We start from the raw sequence: 21,463 nt of genomic DNA, 5'->3' as shown, positions 1-21,463 counted from the left end.
AAGAGGCTCCCAATTACTCATGTAACTTGTACAACACTGTATTCCTTGCTGACTCGAATGAGAACACTAGATAAACCCCACTGGGGAAGGCTGATTTGTCTAGTGTTCTCACTCAAATGGATGTCTTATGATTGTGGTCATAACCCCTCTCAAACTTACCTTTTTCCTGGTGGTCAGCTTAGCTGGCTTCTGTTTCTTTCGTCTGTCCTTTCTGAGCTGGCTCTCTCTCTCTCTGTGCTGGCAGCTTCCAGCAGCATGGGGCTAATTGTCTCACTTTACTGCAGCTGTGGGTGTTGCCTGAGTTGCTCTGCTCCCTTTCTGGGTGTACTGGCTTCAAGTGCTTCACGGGACTGCATTGGTGTGGGTTGGGCCTCTATGGGTTTCAGTGTGCTCTCTGTGTTTCATTGTGCTGCCTGGGTCTAGGGAGTGTGGCATCATCAGGCAGGGCCTTGATAAGGAAGTGGTGTTCTTTCCTTCAAGGCCTTTGCAACGCGTGCTTGAGGTAGGGTTAGTGCAGTGGGCACTTCTTCTGATGTGTTTGGCTTCCCTGCTTGCATTTGCTTTAGGTCCAGGTTACTGTAGGTGCAGTGTGCACATTTGAGTGTTTAGCTTCCCTGCCTTTCCCTTGTAGCTCACCTGCTTTCCCTTTGGGTGTGGTTAGAAGCACTGCTAGTTTGCAGTTAGAAGTACTTCTGGTTTTGGTGCTGTAGGAAGCACTTCAGTTTGCTGTTAGAAGTACTTTTGGTTTTGGGTGCTGTAGAATGCACTTCAGTTCACTGTGAGAAGTACTCCTGTAGCTTGGTGCTTAGTGGCACCTGGGTTAGGTTAGTGCGGTGGTGCACTGCTGTAGCGTGGGGGCTTAGGAAGCTCCTTTGCTAGCTTGTGTATTTAGTTCCCTGCTCTGTTAGTTTAGGGCTTAGGAAGTCCCTTTGTTGAGCAGGGCTTAGGAGCTCCTGTTTACTATAGGGCTTAGGAAGTCCTTTTGTCAGTTTACTGTTAGGAACACTCCTGCTGGTTTAGGGCTTGGGAGCACTTAGATCAGTTTAGGTTTAGGAGTACTTCTGTTTCCAGTCCTGGTCCCTGAGTCATCCAGTATCCGGTAAGTCCTGCCGGCCACTTGAACCCAAGGGCTCAACCCTTGGGGGGGTAGTGGCCAAGCGCAGGTGAAGCTGTACGGACCAGTCCAGTGTGCTCCAGTCCAGGGTGTTCCAGTCCGGTGTGTGTTCCAGTCTGGTGCACTCCAGTCCAGTGTGTTCCGGTCCTGTGTTCTCCAGTCCGGGGGATTGCAGTCCAGTGTTCCAGTCCTGTGTCCTCCAGTCCGGGGGATTCCAGTCCATGTGTTCCGGCTCGCTGGGCGGTGCCTGCAGTCCCTGCCGGTACCGGTGTGCTTGCCCAGCATTGGTTGGTGGGTTTTGCCTGCTGCTGTCGCTCCTCGTCAGCAGCCCAAGGGCTCACGTTTGCTCCAGAGCCCGGCCCCGCGGGCTCTGAACCTGAGAACCTGACAGGATGCCTTCGGGCTGATTCATTTGCACTGTATATCTTCTTGAATGGATGCCTTCAGGCAGTTTTGTTTACACTACACATATTGGTGAATATTTAACAAGATCCCTGATGCAGGCGTTTTGTGACGCCGAAACACGGACCGTGTCAGGTCCTCCTGTATCAGCAAGTAATAAAGGGTTTTTCAAGCACTCTCTCTAGCGTTGGACTCATCCTTTGGTCACTTTCTACTCTTGCTTGATCTAGCACTTAACCAGCCGAGTATTGACTCCGCATCCAAAATGCCCCTAGAATAGCTGGTTTCAAGTTTGGTGCTAACCAGTTATTTTCAGCAGCACTAATCAGTTAAGTGCCGCTGAAAATTAGTGGTTAGCCTTGAACAGTCAATTTAGCTGGCCAGGAGCTATTTCTGGCTGGTTAAATTACTTTGAAAATTGACCTATAGTTGCTTAATTTCCTTTATAGAATAGGTTCCTACTATGCACCCTCTGGACACTTAATTCTAGGTGTCTTTGCCTCCTGTATGGCTGATATTCAGCGCTATTTAATCAGCCAGGAATGACTCCTGGCCAGTTAAATAGCACTTAACCGGCTAAGCACTAATATTCGCTGCGAGATAGCCAGTTATCTCCTTTGAATATTAGCGCTTACCCCCGGATTCTATATATGGCCCCTAAAAATCAGCATTGAAAACATTTCTGCCTAAGCATATTCTATAAGCGGCGCCTAGATTTAAGCACGGTATAAAGAATACACTTGGTTGATATCCCAGCGCCTAAAACTATGTGCCTCCATTTACACCACTGAAAACATGGCGTAAATCCTGGCACGTAGGTTTAGGCGCAGGTCATATTCTATAATTATGTGTGTAAATTTTAGAATGCCCATGAAACGTCCATTTCACTGTCCATAACCGCACCCCTTTTTGTCTGTGTCTGTTGGAAGTTAGGTGCAGTGCGTTACAGAATACACTTAGTGTGTTGTGTGCATAAATACTAATTTTACTGCCAATTAGTGCTCATTATTGCTTGTTAATGGTGTTATGAATGCTAATTAGCTTGTTAAGCCAATTAACTTATGCGCATTGTTGAAATCTGCCTGGATTTCAGCGCGGATCTCTAGGCATGCTATATAGAATCCAGGGGTTAGCGGCTAACCCCTATATCATGTGATATAACCAGCTAGCCACGAATATTCAGTGCTTTGCCCACTATATTTAGCAGCCAAATCAGACTGCATAAATAGTAGTCCTATCTTTGGCCGCTATAAACTTAACCAGCGCTGAATATTAACTTGGGTGGTTAAATTTAATCCGGCTGCAAAAAAAATGAATATTCAACGCCAGTCACCGGAAGTGGTCCAGCATTGAATATCTGGGCTCAAAACTGATTGTGGCATTTACCTCCCACGGTCTGAATATTGGCCAGTTTATGTATAACCTATGCACCTGTTTACTCAAGTTGTGAAATTAAACATAGCATAAGAGCAGAGTCTGTGTGCTGAATATCAGGAGTGTGGCCAGCATCTGCCCTGCATTTCCCATACAGGGAAGAGATGTGAAGGGCAATTCCATAACAGGATGTTTACAGTTATGCACCACTTACATGTACAAATGTATGGGAAAATCTGCATTTACATGTATAAGTGGCAGCATATAGACTAAGCGCTATACTATAAGGATCCACATAACTTGTGCTCACAGGGGTGGAGCATGGGAACAGCATGGGTGGGGCTGCCCTGTGTGCAATTTACAGAATACTGCAAGTTACACATGTCCTTGCTGCATAAATGCACCTGCAGTTACACTAGATGTATGGCTGGTGTAACAGCAGGTACCTAAGTGTTAGGCATGTTGATGCAGTATAGAAATAGGCTTCCCCTGTGTGGCATTGAGGTGCCAACTTATATATTACCCTCTTGCTCCCAGATTCTATATAACATGCCTAGAGATCCGCGCTGAAATCCAGGAGTATTCTATAACAACACACGTAACTTAATTGGAATAGCAAGGTAATCAGTGTTGTCAACAGCACTTAACAAGCAATAATCAGCGCTAATTGACAATAACTACAATTTACGTGCATAACTTGCTAAGTGTATTCTGTAATAAACTGCACCTAAATTCTAATGCATGCAGTTTAAAATTGGCATGGCTATGGGCAGGAAAATAGGCGTTCCCAAATTTACATGTGCAATTATATAATATGGCCCAGTGCGTGTAAATCTACGTGAAGGGATTTACACCACATTTTTATTGGTGTAAATGGAGGCGCGTAGTTGTAGGCACTCGGATATCAAGTAAGCGCATTCTATATTCCTGCTTAGGCGGAAATGTTTTCCACATGGATTTTTTAGGCACCATATATACAATCTCCCCCTTAGGGGCTAATTCTGTTACACAGGCACTAACATTTATGCACTGATTCAATATGTAAATGTTTAGAATAACGGTATTTATGCACATATATGTGCACATAGGCACATATCTGCCAAAATTCCATCTGTTATTCTTTTCTTTTCTAGTTCAGATTTATTGAAATTCAATTTACTTTGGCAACACAGCCTCATAACATAAAAGAAAAATCAAAACAGGAGCACTACCAACAAATGCAATACCAAGTTCTGATAATATAGGTCTGAAATGGTTTCCAAACATGAGAAGTGCACTTACTCTCCACCTTCCTGCTAGCATTAAGCAGTTAAAATTTATGTATAGCACAAATCATATTCCAGCAGTAAGAGACACTAAAATTTGCAACTGCCATTTTAAACACTAAGCTGGCATGGGAAGGAGCAATTGGGGTTTGCTCCAGCCTGGCCTATCCTCCCAGACCAGTCCTCAGGGCACACCCAGTCATTAAGGTTTTCAGGATTTTCAGAATGAATATGCATGAGATATATCTGCATACCAAAGAGGCAGTGAATGTAAATCCATCTCATGCAAATGTACTATGGGTGAGGGCCACCGAGAGACAGAGCTGGGCCCAGGGCAGGACAGGCGCTGCCAGAGTACCCCTCCCCCACGTGGGACGCAGCCACCGGGCCCAAGCTGGAATGCAGCCGCCACTACTTCCCCTCACTCTCAGGCTGCCACCGGATTCTGGTGCCTGCCCCCCCCCCCCCTTGGAGGCCAGGGAGGAGCAGATGCGCTGATGTCAGTGTGTCTGCTCCTCCCCAGCTTCCAAGGGGGCCCGGTACTGCGGTCTGTCTCTCACCTGCTCCAGTGTGCCAGGACTGGTTCCCGATAGAAGCAGGAGAGAGACAGATCCTGGGGCCTAGTGCCAGATCCCCATTGGAGGCTGAGCCTGGGAAATATTGCACCCTGCCCCCCTCGGCGGCCTTGCTGTGGGTATCCCAAAAACCTGACTGGCTGAAGTGTGCCCTGAGGACTGATTTGAGAACCACTGTCCTAGACCACCAGGGACTTTAAGGTAGGCCCGGTAGGGCCTACAGGTAGGTTGGTGAAGGGGCTGGTCTTGCAAGGAACTAGGTGGGGTCTGCTTTTTATGCAGTACTATCTTCACAGCTAGTTCTCCTGACATTGATATTGAATATTGCTGGAGGCCAGAAAGTGTCAGCTCCCCCCCCCCCCCCCCAACTGTACTTTCAGAAGTCCCAGCACTATAAAAAATATGGAGGCAGTCACTGATAATATTCAGTGGCATTACCCCACTAAGTGACACTGAATATTCATGGATAACTGGGTACAAGCAATTTGAGCAGGCAGGAGTTCCCAAAGTTACTAGAGTAAGGCTGAATGGCAGGATAAGACTTAAATGTCTCTTCATATGAGTATAGAATGCTAATAGGTTTCTCCCTAAGTGGTACCCAACTTAATGAAGATGAGTAATGATAGTGTTTATATGCCTGGCCACTTATTTCTGAATACATTTGTTAGTTTTATAAAAATATCATCCACCCAACTGATTTGTTTGTTGTCATTCTATTTTTGGCAGGCAGATGTACTTTTACTCTCACTTTGCTTTCTAGAACAACATAAACCATTTTGCTGCTTTTCTTTACAATTCTATAAGGCTGAATAGGAATTTTGCACTTAAGTAGTGTCATTATAAGTGTTTTACATCTGGCACCCAGATGCTCAAAACTCCGGCGCTTTTCCCGAACAGCGCAGGAGAAATACCACCTGATCAGCACATCTGAGCAGCTCCCCCATGCTCAATGCTAATGACATGCAAATTTAAGCATAGTCATAGCACTTAGGATGAGGGACAACTATGGGAGGATTGTGCCTGGGCATGCGTTCAAGAGTTGTGCATTAAGCACAGCTCTTGAGTACATGCCCAGATAAAGCCCTGACCTGTCAAAACCTAATGCCCTATTGGTCCAGTGGACCCAAGGCCCCCCACTCCCCAAACACAAGAGGGCCTGGTGGTCTGGTGGACCCCAGGCACCCCCACCCCCAAAAGACATAAACCCCCCTGAAAATAAATAACACTCTGGTTGTCCAGTGGGACCCCTGGCCAGCCCCCCCCCCCCCCCCCCGATAGCTAACCCTGGAAGTCTAGCAGTGGTCCCTCTACCCCCTCCTACCTTGAAGAAAGAGGAGGAACTAGTACTCATTCCTCCTGCTGGGCACATCCTCAAAATGGCAGCGCACTGCCCTGCCTTGCCTGGTGCATCCTAGGATGCACCGGGCAGGGCGCCACCATTTTGAGGAGGCACCTAGCAGGAGGAGGGAGTCCTAGAATCTTCACCTTTCTTCAAGGTAGGAGGGGGTTGGGGGCCACCACTAGACTACCAGGACTAGCCCTCGGGGGAGGAGTGGTCAGGGTCCTGGCCAGGGGTCCTACTGGACCATCACAGTGTTATTTATTTTTGGAGAGGGGTTGCATCTTTGTGGGGTGGGGGACCTGGGGTCCACTGGACCACCAGACCCTCACATCTTTGGGGGAGCGATTCCCAACCCTTCCTGGTCTCCCCATTCCTCTCTAATGTCATGGCTAACCCTAACGCCAGCTCCAAGCTGGCATAGGATTTGCCACGGGAAGAGCACCCTTTTTTGGCGCGATGCTTACTGAGCATTGGGGAGGAAAAGGGAATTAGCTCATCAGCATGCATTTGCATGCTTGATATGAAATCCCTCAGCGCGCTCGCTATTCCTGACAGTGGGGACCTTCGAGCATGATGCACCGGCAAATGCGGGTGCTAGTCTGGCGCTAATGGCCTCTAACATCCCTGTTTGCTTCTGAGAATTGGGGCCTGGGTGGCATGTAGTGAGGAAGTTGTTAACATCTTTTCAGGCAAAGTAATCTTTACAATAATATAGTGTATGATACTGTATTTTCAAGGTAATGCTCACTCTTTTGCCTTTTTTTTGGCATTCCATGTTAAACAGATATTTCAAAACCAGATTTTGTTACCTTTAGTTGCACAATTAAAGAAGAACCAAAACATCCTGGTGGAAAAAATAAAGAGATTCTAGGATCCATGCTTAGTTTTACTTCAACTCCTTTCTTTGGAATGGTAAAGCTTTCCTTTTTTAAAGATGACACTACGGAAAATATACCAAGTTTGTAAACCTTCACTTCTGCAAAACTCCCCTGCATGGAGAAAAGAAAGTATACATTTTATTAAGCTGTTTATGCTTATGAACCTGAACAATGCAATCCTGAGGGATGTTGATAGGATAAATGAATGCTGATTCAGTAATTAGCAAGATTTTATAAACTGTAGTAAATTAATGCAGAGAAGAGAAGGAACTAAAGAAGGGAGGGGAAAGGACTTAACCAGTGAGACAATTCCTGGAGGGAAGCCTTCTGTCTGTGGTTAAGACCAAAATCTATACATTCTTTGGTGTGCTGTAATCCTTGTGGTGCCCATTGGAAAGCACAGGTCCTCCTTTTTCATTATGCTACCCAGTAGGGGGAAACCCAGGCCCCTAGTAAGGGGGAATAGATCACCCTTATACTTTTAAGGCCCTTGCCACTATTTATTGCTTTCCTTGCCAGTCTAGGAACCTCTTCAGACATTTTCTAGTTCAAAGTTCAGCTATACTGATTCACTGAGAAAATCAACTTTCCTCTGGCTATAGTATTCAGCACTCTAAGCACTGCTGTCTTTTGGGTGGTGAACAGTTAAGAGCATGCTGTGGCCAGCCTTGAATCAGAATATGTTTGCCCAGGGTTTTCTGTACAAAGTAACAGCGTAGCTCAGATAATGTAGGCTCTGACTGCTCATCTGTCATACACGTAAGTTTGATAGTGTCTCTCCTCTATTTCAGAAATTTCATAGGTTTCCCATGGAACAACGTATCAAATATAAACTTCTTACTCTCATTTTCAAAGCACTCAGATTCAGATCTCCTGATTATTTGGTATCTTTAACTATCCCTTATTCTCCAGAAAGACTTTTGCATTCATTAAACGATCATCAACTTGTTCTCCCTGGTCCCAAAACTGCACAGCTCGAGTTTACATGTCGCCATGGCGTTTTTCTTCAGGGCCCCCTGCTATTGGAATTCTTTATCCTTATCCTTGCATTCTGAACTTTCAGTCAAAAAGTTTAAAATCGCCTTAAAGACTTAGTTTTTAAGGAGGCTTTTCAACTCAACACTTACCCCCCTGTTTACAAAGCTGCGTTAGAAGCTGCCATGCTGCGGCAATGCCAACACAGCCCATTAAAAATGATTGGGCTGTGTCAACAGCCGCTACTGTGGCATTGTAAATGGGGGGGGGGGGGGTTAATGTAGAAATTGATTGCGCCTGAAACATTACCCTTCCCTTTCAGTTTTTCCTATAAATGCTACCCTTATTGTTATACTCTGATCGTTGGTTGCTTGTTTTACATTCCTGTCAAAAACTTGTAGTTCTTTTTCTTTCTTGTATTGGTATTTTAAATTAATTTGTAAACCACCCAGTTCTGCTGGAGGGGCATAATTGAACGGGGGTGCCCATCTCTAAGGACGGCCCTCTCCGGGGACGGCCCCGGGGAGGGGTGGAGCCAACCGTATTATCGAACAAGATGGGCGGCCATCTTTCGTTTCGATAATACGGTCGGGGCCAGCCAAATCTCAACATTTAGGTCAACCTAAATGTTGAGATTGCCGGACTTAGAGATTGCCGGCCTCAGTTTTTGCCGATAATGGAAACCGAGGCTGGCCATCTCAAATCCGGCCAAATCCAAGCCTTTGGTCGTGGGAGGAACCAGCATTCGTAGTGCACTGGTCCCCCTCACATGCCGGGACACCAAATGGGCACCCTAGGGGGCACTGCAATGGACTTCATTAACTGCTCCCAGGTACATAGCTCCCTTCCCTTGGGTGCTGAGCCCCCCCAAATCCCCCCAAAACCCACTCCCCACAACTGTACACCACTACCATAGACCTTATGGGTGAAAGGGGGCACCTACATGTGGGTACAGTGGGTTTCAAGTGGGTTTTGGAGGGCTCCCATTTACCACCACAAGTGTAACAGCTAGGGGGGATGGGCCTGGGTCCGCCTGCCTGAAGTGCACTGCACTATCCACTAATAACTGCTCCAGGGACCTGCATAATGCTGTGATGGAGCTGGGTATGACATTTGAGGCTGGCATAGAGGCTGGCAAAAAATGTTTATTTATTTTTTTTGGGTGGGAGGGGGTTGGTGACCACTGGGGGAGTAAGGGGAGGTGATCACTGATTCCCTCTGGTGGTCATCTGGTCAGTTCGGGCACCTTTTCAAGGCTTGGTCATGAACAAAAAAGGACCAAGTAAAGTCGGCCAAATGCTCGTCAGAGCCGGCCTTCTTTTTTCCATTATCGGCCGAGGCCGGCCATCTCTTAACCATGCCCCCGTCCCACCTTCGGTACACTGCCGACACGCCCCCTTAAACTTTGGCTGGCCCTGCGATGGAAAGCAGTTGAAGCCGGCCAAAATTGGCTTTCAATTATACCGATTTGGCCGGCCTTAGGAGAAGGCCGGCCATCTCCCGATTTGTGTCAGAAGATGGACGCCTTTCTCCTTCAAAAATAAGCAGGCTAGTCAGCTTGGGTGGTATAGAAAGTTTTAATAAATATAAACATACTGTATAGAATCTGGCACATCCTAAAGGATCTAAGTAACAGAGTAGCTCAGATGTAGGCTCAGACTTCTACTGCAACACTTAAAGAAAAGTAAAGGGGATAAGCTCAGTGAAAATAAATGGGGAAAGACTTAGGGAAATAGTGAAAAATCTCGATAGAATTACAGTAGATTAAGCAGGAATCAGCCCTAGAACAGCTGCTGATCACAAAACATGCAAGGAAAACTGGGCTGTCTCACACAGCCTGCAGGGGGAGAGAGAAAGGATTGGTCCTAGCTCAGCACTAACAGCCAATAGGGAAAGCACAAGGAGTCGATCACAGGATATTGCAAACTATAGGTGTGGGGGAGCCCCAGTAGACAATGCAATTGGATACAAATAATACTCATATTAAATATACACAACACTGCACTCCTGCATCCATGAATAGGGGGGCAGGGCACTCTCCACCTACTATTGGTAGATACCACTATTTAACTTCTCAAACTACAAACATTATCAGCATGCAAACGTCCATTCATTTCTGAATCTTATAACTTGGCAATGTTTTGCTTATCTCCAGTTTACCATTGCTCTGATGACTTTTCTCTTGCAGCCCCATAGGAGCTGAAATTAGAGAGAGACAACATAAATAAACAACATATAAGAGAGAGAAAAGTCTTTGAGCCTCTGGAGTGGACAACAGTACACGGAGTCCTCATCTCTTCATCATGGGGATCACTGGCTTAGTAATGGCTCTGCTGAAGAAGTTTTTGTCTCCAGGGAAATCTTGTGTTGAAGATCACAGGTGGTGCCAATTTGTCATTGATGATCTGTAGTTTTGCATCTTTGATAGCATTTTGATGATAACTGTCTAATCTTTCATCAGCTGGCTGATAAAGTGAAGATGAAATCTCTTTGCGAGAGGCAGTACTGAGTGCTGCAGGGATGTGCGTGCGTGGGATGTGCAGTTGTTCAAGAGTCTTTACATAATTTTTTTCCCATTCTTGTCGCACTTCTGGTGGTAATGGAACATCCCACTCATCAGTACTTTGGGAAAGCTCTCTCTCTGTAGGATCTTCCTTGAATGGTGACTGGAGCCACAAACCCCAGTGGGTCATACAGAATATTGACTGTAGACAAGACACCTCTGCATATATATGGTTTCTCTTAGGTGGAGACTTGAAAGGTAAAATCATCTCTCTTTAGATCCCAATGCAATCCATAGCTTCTCTGAAGTGGAGGGGTTTCTACTCTTAGATCTAGGTCCTTTAAACCTTTGGCATGATCATCTGCAGGAAAGCAGTCTCATTACTTCTGGACTATTGGAGGTGATTTTATGAAGTCTCAGAATGGCCTCTGCTAGCATTGCTTTTGTTCTCTTTAGCAAGTCAATGGCTTCTCCATCGGTAGGTGAGGACTTCAACCATCATCTACATAAAAGCCTCTCTTAATGAAGTGTCTGGCATCGGTGCCATATTCTTTTTTTTCCTATTGGGCTGTCCTTCTATGCTCATAGGTTGCTACTGCAGGTGGTAGACTATTACCAAAACATAAACTCTCATTCTGTATTCCATGATTTCCTGGTTGATGTCATTGTCACAGTACCACAGGAATCTCAAGTAATTTCTGTAGTCTGGGTGTAGAATAAAGAAATAAAATATTTGCTGGATATCTGCTGTTATGGTGATAGGGTATTTTCTGAAGCGAATCAAGACTCCTAATAGGCTGTTAATCAAGTCAGGTCCAGAAAGCAGTGAGATTCCTTGAAGTTGAGCACTGGAATCGAACACAATCCTGATCTGACCTGGTTTTTGTGGATGATACATGCCAAATGTAGGTAAGTACCAACATTCTTCATTGTCTTTCAACAGTGGAGATGGCTCTGCATGGCCATTATTCAGCATGTTCTACATGACTGTTGTAAAGTGCTGTTTTCTCTCTGGTTTCCTACTCGGAGTCTGTTGCAATGAAGTGAGACAAGACAGAGAGAAAGAGAGAAAGAGAGAAAGAGAGCTTGCTCTCTGTTGTTTGATACTCATGTTCTGGGTGTCCAGTATGGTAGCAGAGCCACCCAGCTGTTGGACTCATCCTTGTAGAATTCCTTATCCATGATTCTCAAGCACTCTCTGTCTTCTACTGAAAGAATTGGCTAGTCATCATACTTGATGACTTGGAACACTGAGTTCCTCAGATGTCCTCCTAAATCTGGTGGGAGAGGTGTCCTGACAGATAATTGAGCTGGGGTCTGGTTCTTCCCAGCTGTAAACCTCCTTCACATGCAAATGGTTATGACAAGGCTGGATCAAGGTGGTGCACCCATTTTCCAGGACACAGGTTTTGTAGACATCCACACTTGGTCTTCTCAGTTTGTTAAAGCAGACAACACCTACTATCACCGATCCCAGGGTGAGACGGAAGGCATATAGGGCATCAAGAGAACATGCACGTGACCCTTGAATTTTGATTAATGTTGGTACATATCTTTCCAACAAGAGTAAGATCTTGGCATTTGGATCCAAAGCTATAGATACTTCACTATAGGTTGTGGATGATGATGGTGTTGCACAACCTCTGGTGTGGGAATTTCTTCTCGGTTATCAGGTATCTGATTACATTCAATAAGAGTCGGTAGATGGGTCATGTTGCTACCATCCATGTTTCTATCACGTATCCTCTTGCTCTTCTCCTCATCATCTGTCATCCCTGTACAGGTCTTGAGGTTGTAGGGATAGTGAGCTCATTGGATATCAAATAGGTCAAAGAACTCTGTCCTTGCCAGAGAATGGTTACTCTGCTCATCTATCATGACATGCATCTTTACTGCCTTTTCTGGTTGCTCGTTTAACTACACAAATCTTGGTGCAAGACCGTCCACTATGGCCTCCTTTGCACAGTTGTGTACAGTTTGGAGTAATGTTTGGTGGTGGCTCTACCTCCTTCTCCCTGCCGTGGCATGACTCTGAGGCTGGGGTTCCTATAGAAGTAGGCTTGCTTTTATCATGGTGTAAGGCAATGGCATGCTGGTCACTATTGCACTCTGTAAATTTAATGGCTCCTTTACAGTCTTTAAACATGTGCTTGGATGAAGAGCAACATGTGTAGCCGATTCTGTACTTCTTCAACAGATCTTTATGTTTCTCTCAAGGGTTTCTTCCTAAACCCTCTACATTTCTTAAGACTATGAGATTTCTTATATATAGGCACTGTCTGTTGGGATCCTCTACTTTCTCTGTAGTTGGAGGACAATCAGTAGGTAGTATTGCTGTGGGTGACACATCTGACATGTGTACAGCTATAGGCTTCTTGGTGTTGCCGTACTTCTTCACTAGCCTTTAACTAGGGAAGTACCTATCGTGACTGCTTTAGGTACATCAAACATGAAGCTGGGGTCATATGTCCTCTTTGCCAAATATCGGATGAGCTTCACAAAGACTGTGAAAGAAAGCAACCTTTCTTGGTAGTTCTCTTTATACCTGGCACCTACTCATGACCATTTTTCTCTTATTTCATACAGCAGTTTTGATATAATCTCATTTATGCCCCAATCTGTATCCAAGTAGTACAGGCAGGGAAGATTCAAATCAGCTTTGAGTGCTTCCAGCTCTTGAAGAAGATCTCCTAATTCTTGTAATATGTCATTATTTCTATTTGTCACCTTTGGGTAACTCCTTATTCTTTTCACCAGTGCTTGATGAATAACATCTAAAGCACTGGTCAAATCTCTCCTACATTTCTTTCAAACCTATGGGGTCATGCAAATATGCATCCGATAATCACTTTACATATTATGCTGAGTCAGTTCCCAGCCATTTTATCATCAGGTTCACCTCTTGTACTAGATTGAGTTTCATAATTGGATGTGGTATCCTTAAAGTTAGATTTCTATTTTCTATACTTTTCAGGGCAGTCATTGAACTGGATAAGCCCCATATTCAGTGTCTTTTTGTGAGCCATGTATGTTACTAAATCTCTGCCTGAAGGCTGTAGTGTTCTGGTAGTAGGTCCTGTGGCTGGCTGTGTGCCGGAGTTTGTCTGGAGTCAGGCATGAAGTGTGAGTTGTCACGTGGCTCTTGCTTAATCACAGGGTGTTTTGCTGGGCATAACTGCTCAACTTTCATCTGAGCCCAGTTCCTGGGTAGCGCCAAAGTCTGTGGTTGAAAGGAAGCATTTCCCTTGGTGCACTTTCCTGGTGCAAGAGCCCATGTTAGTGTATCCATTTCCATGTGAGTATGTGGATCACTATGGTGGTTGTTTGCTTCCGTAGCATGCTTTACCTTATTCTTGTTCTTTCAGGTGAATTAGACTCTGGTGTAGAGAAATGTGATTGCTCAGAATCTGATGACTCTTCTGAGTCAGGACTGTGAATGTGCTCTTTTGTAAGCCTGGGTATGAATCTTCACATATTCTGGTGTTCGCTGTGCAGAATCTTCTGTGATAATATGGCTGAGCTGGCTCTTCCCACCATCTTCCTTTACACCCTTTCCCAGGGATGTTGTTTCAGACTACATGTCAGCTGCTTCTTTTTCTTCCTGGAGCAGCTTCAAGGCGATGTCTAACTCTGGCTTCTAGCATTCAGCAGTGGCAGTAGCAGCAGTTTTCTGCATTTCTTTCTCTAGTTTGTTTCTCAAGTTCTTTGATGGCCTCTTGTTTACTACAAAGATCTTTTGATTTAGCAGCCTCAGTATTGGCTTAGTCTTGGAGGGCTGCTGCTCTGGTGCAGACTGACTGGAATGGCTTGTTCTGTATGATTCTAGGGATCTAGAACCACTAGAATTTCTAGAACTGTGCCTGGATTTGCCTAAATGTTGAAACTGATTTTCCCCTGCAGGTGCAGCATGTGCCTCTTTGCTTTTCATTTCTACGTCAGTTTCATACATCTCTTTGGCTTTTGCAGGCATATGTGGTCTTCTGGAGCTTTCTGTCCCCTTCTCGCTGTCCATACTGGCTTGTGCTGTACTCCCTGTGCCAGGCTGCTCAACTAATTCAGAATCTGCCATAGCCTTGCATAGGTAAAATTAAACCTCCTTTTCTGTGTTTTTTCTTAGAACACCTTTTTTTCTTAAGCACGTTTGCAGAGTGAACCTTGACTTTGTGCCAAAATATTAACTTGTAAAAACAGCAGGGGATGGGGGAAAGTATCCAGGCAGCTCTCTATTCTCCTGTTGCGTGCAGCAGCTTAATTAGGAAGCCCTAATATGGGAATTCCTTTCCTTTTCTTTGTATCTTGTAGGCAGTAGGGGAAAGGGATGGTGCTTTTTTGTACTGTGCAAAACACCTCCTTCAGCTAATTGATTATGCAGGTTTGCTTTTCTTTGCAGGGAAGTTGGCACCACATTGTCCAGAAGGCTTTTGAAATCTGTACAAATCCTTTACTTATAGACTTGAAAGCAAGCTCCACAACTTTCAGTTTATTCAAGCAAATCAGTCTGTCACTGAAATTCACATAGTAAAATTCCAAACCATACAATTTTTTTTAGCTTGCTAACATCCTCAGAGACAGTGTGTCAGGCTTCTTCCCTGGAAGCACTGGGTTTGTGAGCCCTTGGACCACTACCGTGGAGTGGCAGGCAAGGTCACCTTCAAAGCAGAGACGAGGCACAGCTGGACTGGAACCCAGGACTGGAGTTCTGCACTGGAATACACAGGACTGGAATGCACCAGACGGGTGCGCACTGGACTGGAACCCACTGGACTGGTACACAATGGAGTGGAGCCCACTGGACTGGAACACACGGGATCAGAACCCACTGGACAGGAACACACTGGACCTAGGCTTCACCTACGCTTAGCCACCATTCCCCGAGGGTTGAGCCCTCAGGTTCGGGCAGCCGGCAGGGCTTACAGGAAAACCGGAACTAGCAAGCAGGAACAACAGGAATCAGGATACAGAAGTGCCCCCAGGCACCTAGGCGAAAGCAAGGCAGACAGGCAGGGAATGTCCGGGTTCCGGCAATAGTCGGGTCAGGCAGCAAGTATCGGGGTTCAGGCAGAGAATAGTCAGATACAGGCAATGGTCAGGTCAAGTACCAAGACTATTGCTGGAGCTCCAGTAGCAAAGGAAAACACACACGGGAAAACCAGAAAGCTAAACACAAGAAAACTAGTAAAGCTATACACAACCTAACAAGAAAGCTATGCCCAAGCTAACTAGTCACAAGCTAGAAACTCACACTAAGCAAAACACAGGAGAACTAGTAAAGCTGTACACAAGCTAACAAGCAAAGCTATGCCCAAGCTAACTAGTCACACGCTAGGAACTCACACAACTCAACACACAGGAGAACTAGTAAAGCTGTACACAAGCCAACAAGAAAAGCTATGCCCAAGCTACTAGTAACAAGCTAGAAACTCACACTGAACTGGAGAAGGTAGCAGTGCACAGAGCACTCTAACAGACCAGGGACCTTAGATGATGCAAAGGCTGCAGTCTCTAAGTGATTAATAAAGCCCTTCAACACCTGAGGAGCAGCTGCAGCCATCAGTAAGCAACTACGGAGGCTGTCCAGGCACAAACAAGAGAGACAAGTTCAGCAGCCTGGAAGAACCGGACCGGACTGGGCTAAAGTCTGGAACGGGTAGGAACAGCAAGACAAACTATGGCAGCCACTGGCTCTGGCCACCAGCGGGTGAGAGGAGCACAAACCAAGGAGCAGGCAGAGCGCACACAGAACATAGAGAGACTTAGAATACTTAGGTGCAGCACAGAGGAGCAAACAGAGCCAGGCTGGAGACAGAGGTAGAGCTAACTCAGGCAGCACCCCCAGGTGCAGTAGAGTGGAGTAATTAGAGCCATGCTGGAAGCAGCCAGCACACAGAAGGAAAACTACTCCAGAAAGGATAGCAGAAGCCAGCTTAGAAGCTGACCCCTAGAAATAAGGTAAGTCTGAGGGTGGTCATGGCCACAGACGTGACACAGTGTTTCCTTGAATGCATCAGAACTGCCTTCTATATAACTCTCCAGCAGAAAGTGATATCAGGCTTTTTACTTTAACTGTCCAGATTTCCCCTCAAACTGACACCACAAGTACTTTAACCAATGCAATTTACTTTAACAAACATTTATTTGCTTTGCTTTCCGATATATAGTCTATCTATATATAATGCTGAGTTTCACATTAGAAAATACCACTCAAGGAAAGGACCTTGAGGGCTAGATTAAGGCCAATTGATGCCCTAAGCACCATCCAACAACGGTGCCCCTAAGCCCTTCCATTGCTTAACTGACAAGAAATTGAGACTCAATAAGTGCAGAGAAATATCACTATTGTATGAAATAAAGCATCATATATATTTATAATGATTAGAAAAACACTGAAATTCAGAGATAATGGATGTGGCAGACAGCAGTGAAACAGTTAAGGTCATTATAGCTAAAGGGGAAAAAAAACTCTGTTGAGCCTCTCTTCACTTGGTGCCCTCAGCAAGTGTTTATTTTGCTTATTGGTTAATCCAGGGTTTTGTATATTGTATGCAGTTCAGGTCATCCAATCACAAAGAAGGGTTTTTTTTTTAAATGTTAACTTCTACATAAATATTTTACTTTACAGATAAAACTTAAATATGTGTATTCTGTTTACCAACCTTCTGGTTTCCTTGATATTCATCCAAGGACACAGGGGTCAAGTAACTTGACTGCAGTTTCTCATCATTTACTTTCACCATGATGTCTCGATAATTTCCTTTTAAGTGTGCAGTGAATGGAATTATGATGCTAATTGGAAAGGAAAGTCTTATGCTAGGATCTTCACCTGCAATGCTGATGACATTGCTAACTAGCTCCTCAAAGTCCGACACCACTAAAGAGCTCATATCATTAATGATTTTGCATTTTAAATTTTGCACAGTCATGAAAGGTGCTTTAATGTAGCATGCTACTTTAGGTTCCTTTTCACCACTGGCTTGCACCAGAAATCTGTAGAAAGAAATATATCTTTATTTGGATTTATCAGTCCCATATTTTCAAAGATTATAAAGAATTCAACCTATGCATGAATAATTAATGATATAATTAGTTTCTTAACACTACAAAAATTAGAATGCATGCATCAACAATTTAATACTTACCAATTATTCAGAAAATTAGCAAAACCAATAAATTACTGACAGAGACAAATTGATATTTGGATTTCTTGTTATTTCTAAATAACATACTTTAATTCTAAACAAGATCTATTACTTACCCAAATGGAATACCTTACGAACCTTCTGAGATATAACAAATAACATGTGTGTTGATATTCCAAGTGAATTAATTGGCCAGAAGTCTCTCCTACCCAGTTAAATCTTGCTAAGAAGGTCAGGAGCAGATGTTCACCAGCATTTAACTGTTCATTGCTGCTGAATATCTGCTGTGATGCCATAGAATTCACTGATTAGTGCTGGGGTGATCCGGAGCTGGAGGTGATGATGCCCCTATATAAGAATCTGGTGAGATATAAACAGGATGGAGTTGGTCCAAAGAGTGGCTACTAAAATGGTCAGTGGTCATAAAGTGTATGGGGACAGACTTAAAGATCTCAATATGTATACTTTGAAAGAAAGGCGGGAGAGGGGAAATATAATAGACATATTTAAATACCTGTGTGGAATAAATGCACAGGAGGCAAGTTTCTTTCAATTGAAAGGAAATTCTGGAATGAGGGGGCATAGGATGAAGGTGAAAAGGGGATAGACTAATAAGTAACCTCAGGAAATACTTCTTCACGGAAAGGTGGTGAATTCATGGAATGGCCTCCTGGTGGAAGTGGTGTAGACAAAAAAAGTATCTGAATTCAAGATAACTTGGGACACGTATGTAGATCTCTAAGGGAGTGATAGAGTAGATGGCATGGATGAGCAGACTGGATAGGCTGTATGCACTTTACAGTGGTGTAGCTAGGTGAGGCCATGGGGGCCTAGGCCCTCCCTCAAAATTTGCTCTAGGCCCCTGGTTAGCTGGTGGGGGTCCCCAACCCCCACCAGGTGAAGACTTCATCCAGCGCTGATCTGCAGCAGCACCACCGCATTGCCTGACCTGCTCTCTCTTCCCCTCATGTCAGGCATGCTCCTTTTAGTGAACTTCTCAGTTTCACTAAAAGGAGCATGCCAGACGTGAGGGGAAGAGAGAACAGGGCAGGCAATGCGGCGGCACTGGAGACCAATGCTGGCCGAAGTCTTCAGCTGGCGAGGGTTAGGGACCCCCACCAGCCAAGATGTACAGCGGCGGCAGTGGGCGGTGGAGGGGGGACAGTGGTGGGGCAGTGACCAAAATGTGCAACCCCACCTTGGGCTCTGGCCCCCTCCCACCTTGAGGTCTGGCTACGCCCCTGGCTCTTTATCTGTCTACATTTTTCTATGTGTCTATGGAACTGGGAGTTATGCAGCACTGTCCAAATTTAATCCAACTGGGCAAGTTAGACACCATAATTATCAGTCCTGCATTTGTTCAGGTAGCTATGCAGGTACAGAGCTGAATATCAGCTGGCCTGAATAACATCTGGAATTTGCAAAAGACCTGGGTATTCAATGCTAGTGCCTGGACAGGGTCTGGCATTCAATATCCAGACCTTTTTCAGCCAGTGACTGTCAGTGTTAAAAAAAAAAATGCTAACCACTCTGGCTGAATAGTGACCCCATGATTTCTTACAAGATTTCCCATAGGGGCCTATACTTGTGAAGGCAACTTATTTCTCTCCACCAATACTTTGTAATCCCAATTACTATGTAAGCCGCATTGAATCTGCTTTGAGTGGGAAGGCGCGGGGTACAAATGTAATAAATAAATAAATGGATAGTTCGAGTAAGTAAGAAAATTAACATGGAAATACAAATATGTGGATAGGCTCCAGTATTTTTTAGAAAAGCATTAAATCAGATGTGAAATCAGCAGCTCCCCACCTCCCTACACACAAACTCACATGGAAGATACACGTAGAAGTGTTGCAAAATAAGATTTCCATATGTTAACAGTGTAGAATACAGGAAGAAAATATATGTCATTAGTAGGAGAATAGATATACACATACATCCCTGGGTCACTCGCCTCCTGCACATCTATAGCCGATGATGGTCATTTGCACATGGGTCAGTATTTCCATAAGATACACATGGAAGTTAAATATGTACAACCCACCACTGTATATGTTTGTTCCATGATGTGCATAGCATACCTTACTGAATTTATGGGGATCAGAGGCAGTGGCGTAGCTAGGGTAGCTGACACCCAGGGCCGGTCATTTTTTAACACCCCCCTCCAAAATCTAGTATTAGGCATGACGAGAATTCAAAACACTCAGGACCTATAGAGCAATTCTACCACACCATAAGCAGTAATTTCTACGAGTCACACAAAGAAAAGGAAAGCATCTTAAACACTACAGTGAGCACTAGAATATCAATTCACCTATTGTAAAATGACACCAGGCAGAATAATACAGATTGTCGATCCTACACAGTCAATGCCAACTGAAAGCCATGTCTTTTCACAAACACAGATACACCCTAATCCACTATAGAATAAGTAATAATAAACTTTCTATTTAGACAAAAATTAAACTGAACCCCCAAAATGCCAGACTCTGCATACAATGCAACACCACAGAAACAGAAAATGTCCCCTAGTACTGTGCAAAATATAAAGACAGCAGATGTAAATTTGAAAAAAAAACTAACAAGTACCAATCACCACTTTACAAATTAACAAATAGAAATAAAACAAATATAGAAAATAAAATAATACCATTTTATTGGACTAATACATTTAGCTTTCAGAGGCCAAAACATCCTTCCTCAGGTCAATACAGTATAGTGCTGTTACAGAATCCTATCCTGACCTGAGGAAGGGGGTTTTGTTCTCCGAAAGTTAGCCAAAATATATTAAAATTAGTCCAGTAAAAAGATTACCTTGTTTACATGTTCTTTTATAAACATTTATTAACACAGCTACAATATTACTTTATCCTAAAGCAAAAAAATAAAAATATATATTTTATTTACAGTTTGTTGTCTCTGGTTTCTGCTTTCCTCATCTTCTTTTCACTGTCTTCCTTCCATCCAGCATCTGTCTTTGTTCTCTCTCTGCCATCCAGTGTCTGCCCTCTCTGCTGCCCCCTCCATCCAATGTCTGCCCTCTCTCCCTGCTCCTTCTATCTACATCTGCCCTCTCTCCCTTCTCCTTCCATCTACATCTGCCCTCTATTCCTGCCCCTTCCATCCACCATCTGACTGTCTGCCCTCTCTCTCTCGCCCCCTTCCATTCACTGTCTGCCCTTTCTTATCCCTTCCATCCACTGTCTGCCCTTTCTCTCTACCCCTTCAATCCATCATTTGCCCTCCCTCTCCCATCCATCCAGGGTCTGCCCGCCCTCTCACTCCCCCTTCCATCCAGGATCTGTCCCCTCTCTCTGCCCCTTTTTTTCAGCCCCCAGTTCCAGTCCCACTATCCCACCAGTCCCCAGTTTCAGCCACAGCCCTTTTCTCCCACTAGTCCCAAGCTTCAGCCCCCAGCCACTTCTCCCTGTCCCCTTTTCAGCCCCCAGTCCCCACAGTTTCAGCCCCTGCCCATTTTCAGTCCCCAGTCCCAGTACTAGCCCCCTTATCCCACCTACCCTCCTTTTCAGCCCCCAGTTCCAGCCCCCTTCATCCACATGCCTTGCATTAGGGCCCCCCTTTTCAGCCCGACCCATTCTCCCACCTGACCCAGGCATGCCTCATTTCCCTCATGATCCCTTCTCAGACCCCAGTTCCAGCCCCCTTCTCCCATTTGAGAGCCCCCACCACCTTCTCCCATCTGAGAACCCCTTTCCCTCCCCATCTGAGAACCCCCACAACGCCCCTCCCCACCCCAGTCCCGTTCTCCCATCTGAGAACCCCCTCCCCACTCCAGTTCTTTTCCCATCTGAGAACCCCCTCCCTCCCGAGAACCCCCACAACACCCTCTCCTCTCCCATCTGAGAACCCCCTCCCCACCCCAGTCCCCTTCTCCC

The 21,463-nt window shown here is 44.9% G+C and overlaps 1 protein-coding gene across 1 annotated transcript in view; it reads right to left on the bottom strand.

The window, feature by feature from the left end:
• Positions 1–21,463, bottom strand: part of DTHD1 (death domain containing 1) — a 106,407-nt gene that overhangs the window by 59,437 nt on the left and 25,507 nt on the right. Inside the window, exons 3-4 of the mRNA XM_030192615.1 lie at positions 17,082–17,412; positions 6,882–7,061 (exon numbers count right to left, since the gene is read on the bottom strand). Coding sequence (XP_030048475.1) covers positions 6,882–7,061; positions 17,082–17,412 — 511 coding nt within the window. The remainder of the gene's footprint in view (positions 1–6,881; positions 7,062–17,081; positions 17,413–21,463) is intronic.

Source organism: Microcaecilia unicolor, chromosome 2 (assembly GCF_901765095.1).
Source record: "Microcaecilia unicolor chromosome 2, aMicUni1.1, whole genome shotgun sequence".
NCBI lineage: Eukaryota > Metazoa > Chordata > Amphibia > Gymnophiona > Siphonopidae > Microcaecilia > Microcaecilia unicolor.
The sequence above is the reverse complement of the archived record's forward strand: the minus strand, read 5'-3'. Positions and strand labels throughout refer to the sequence as shown.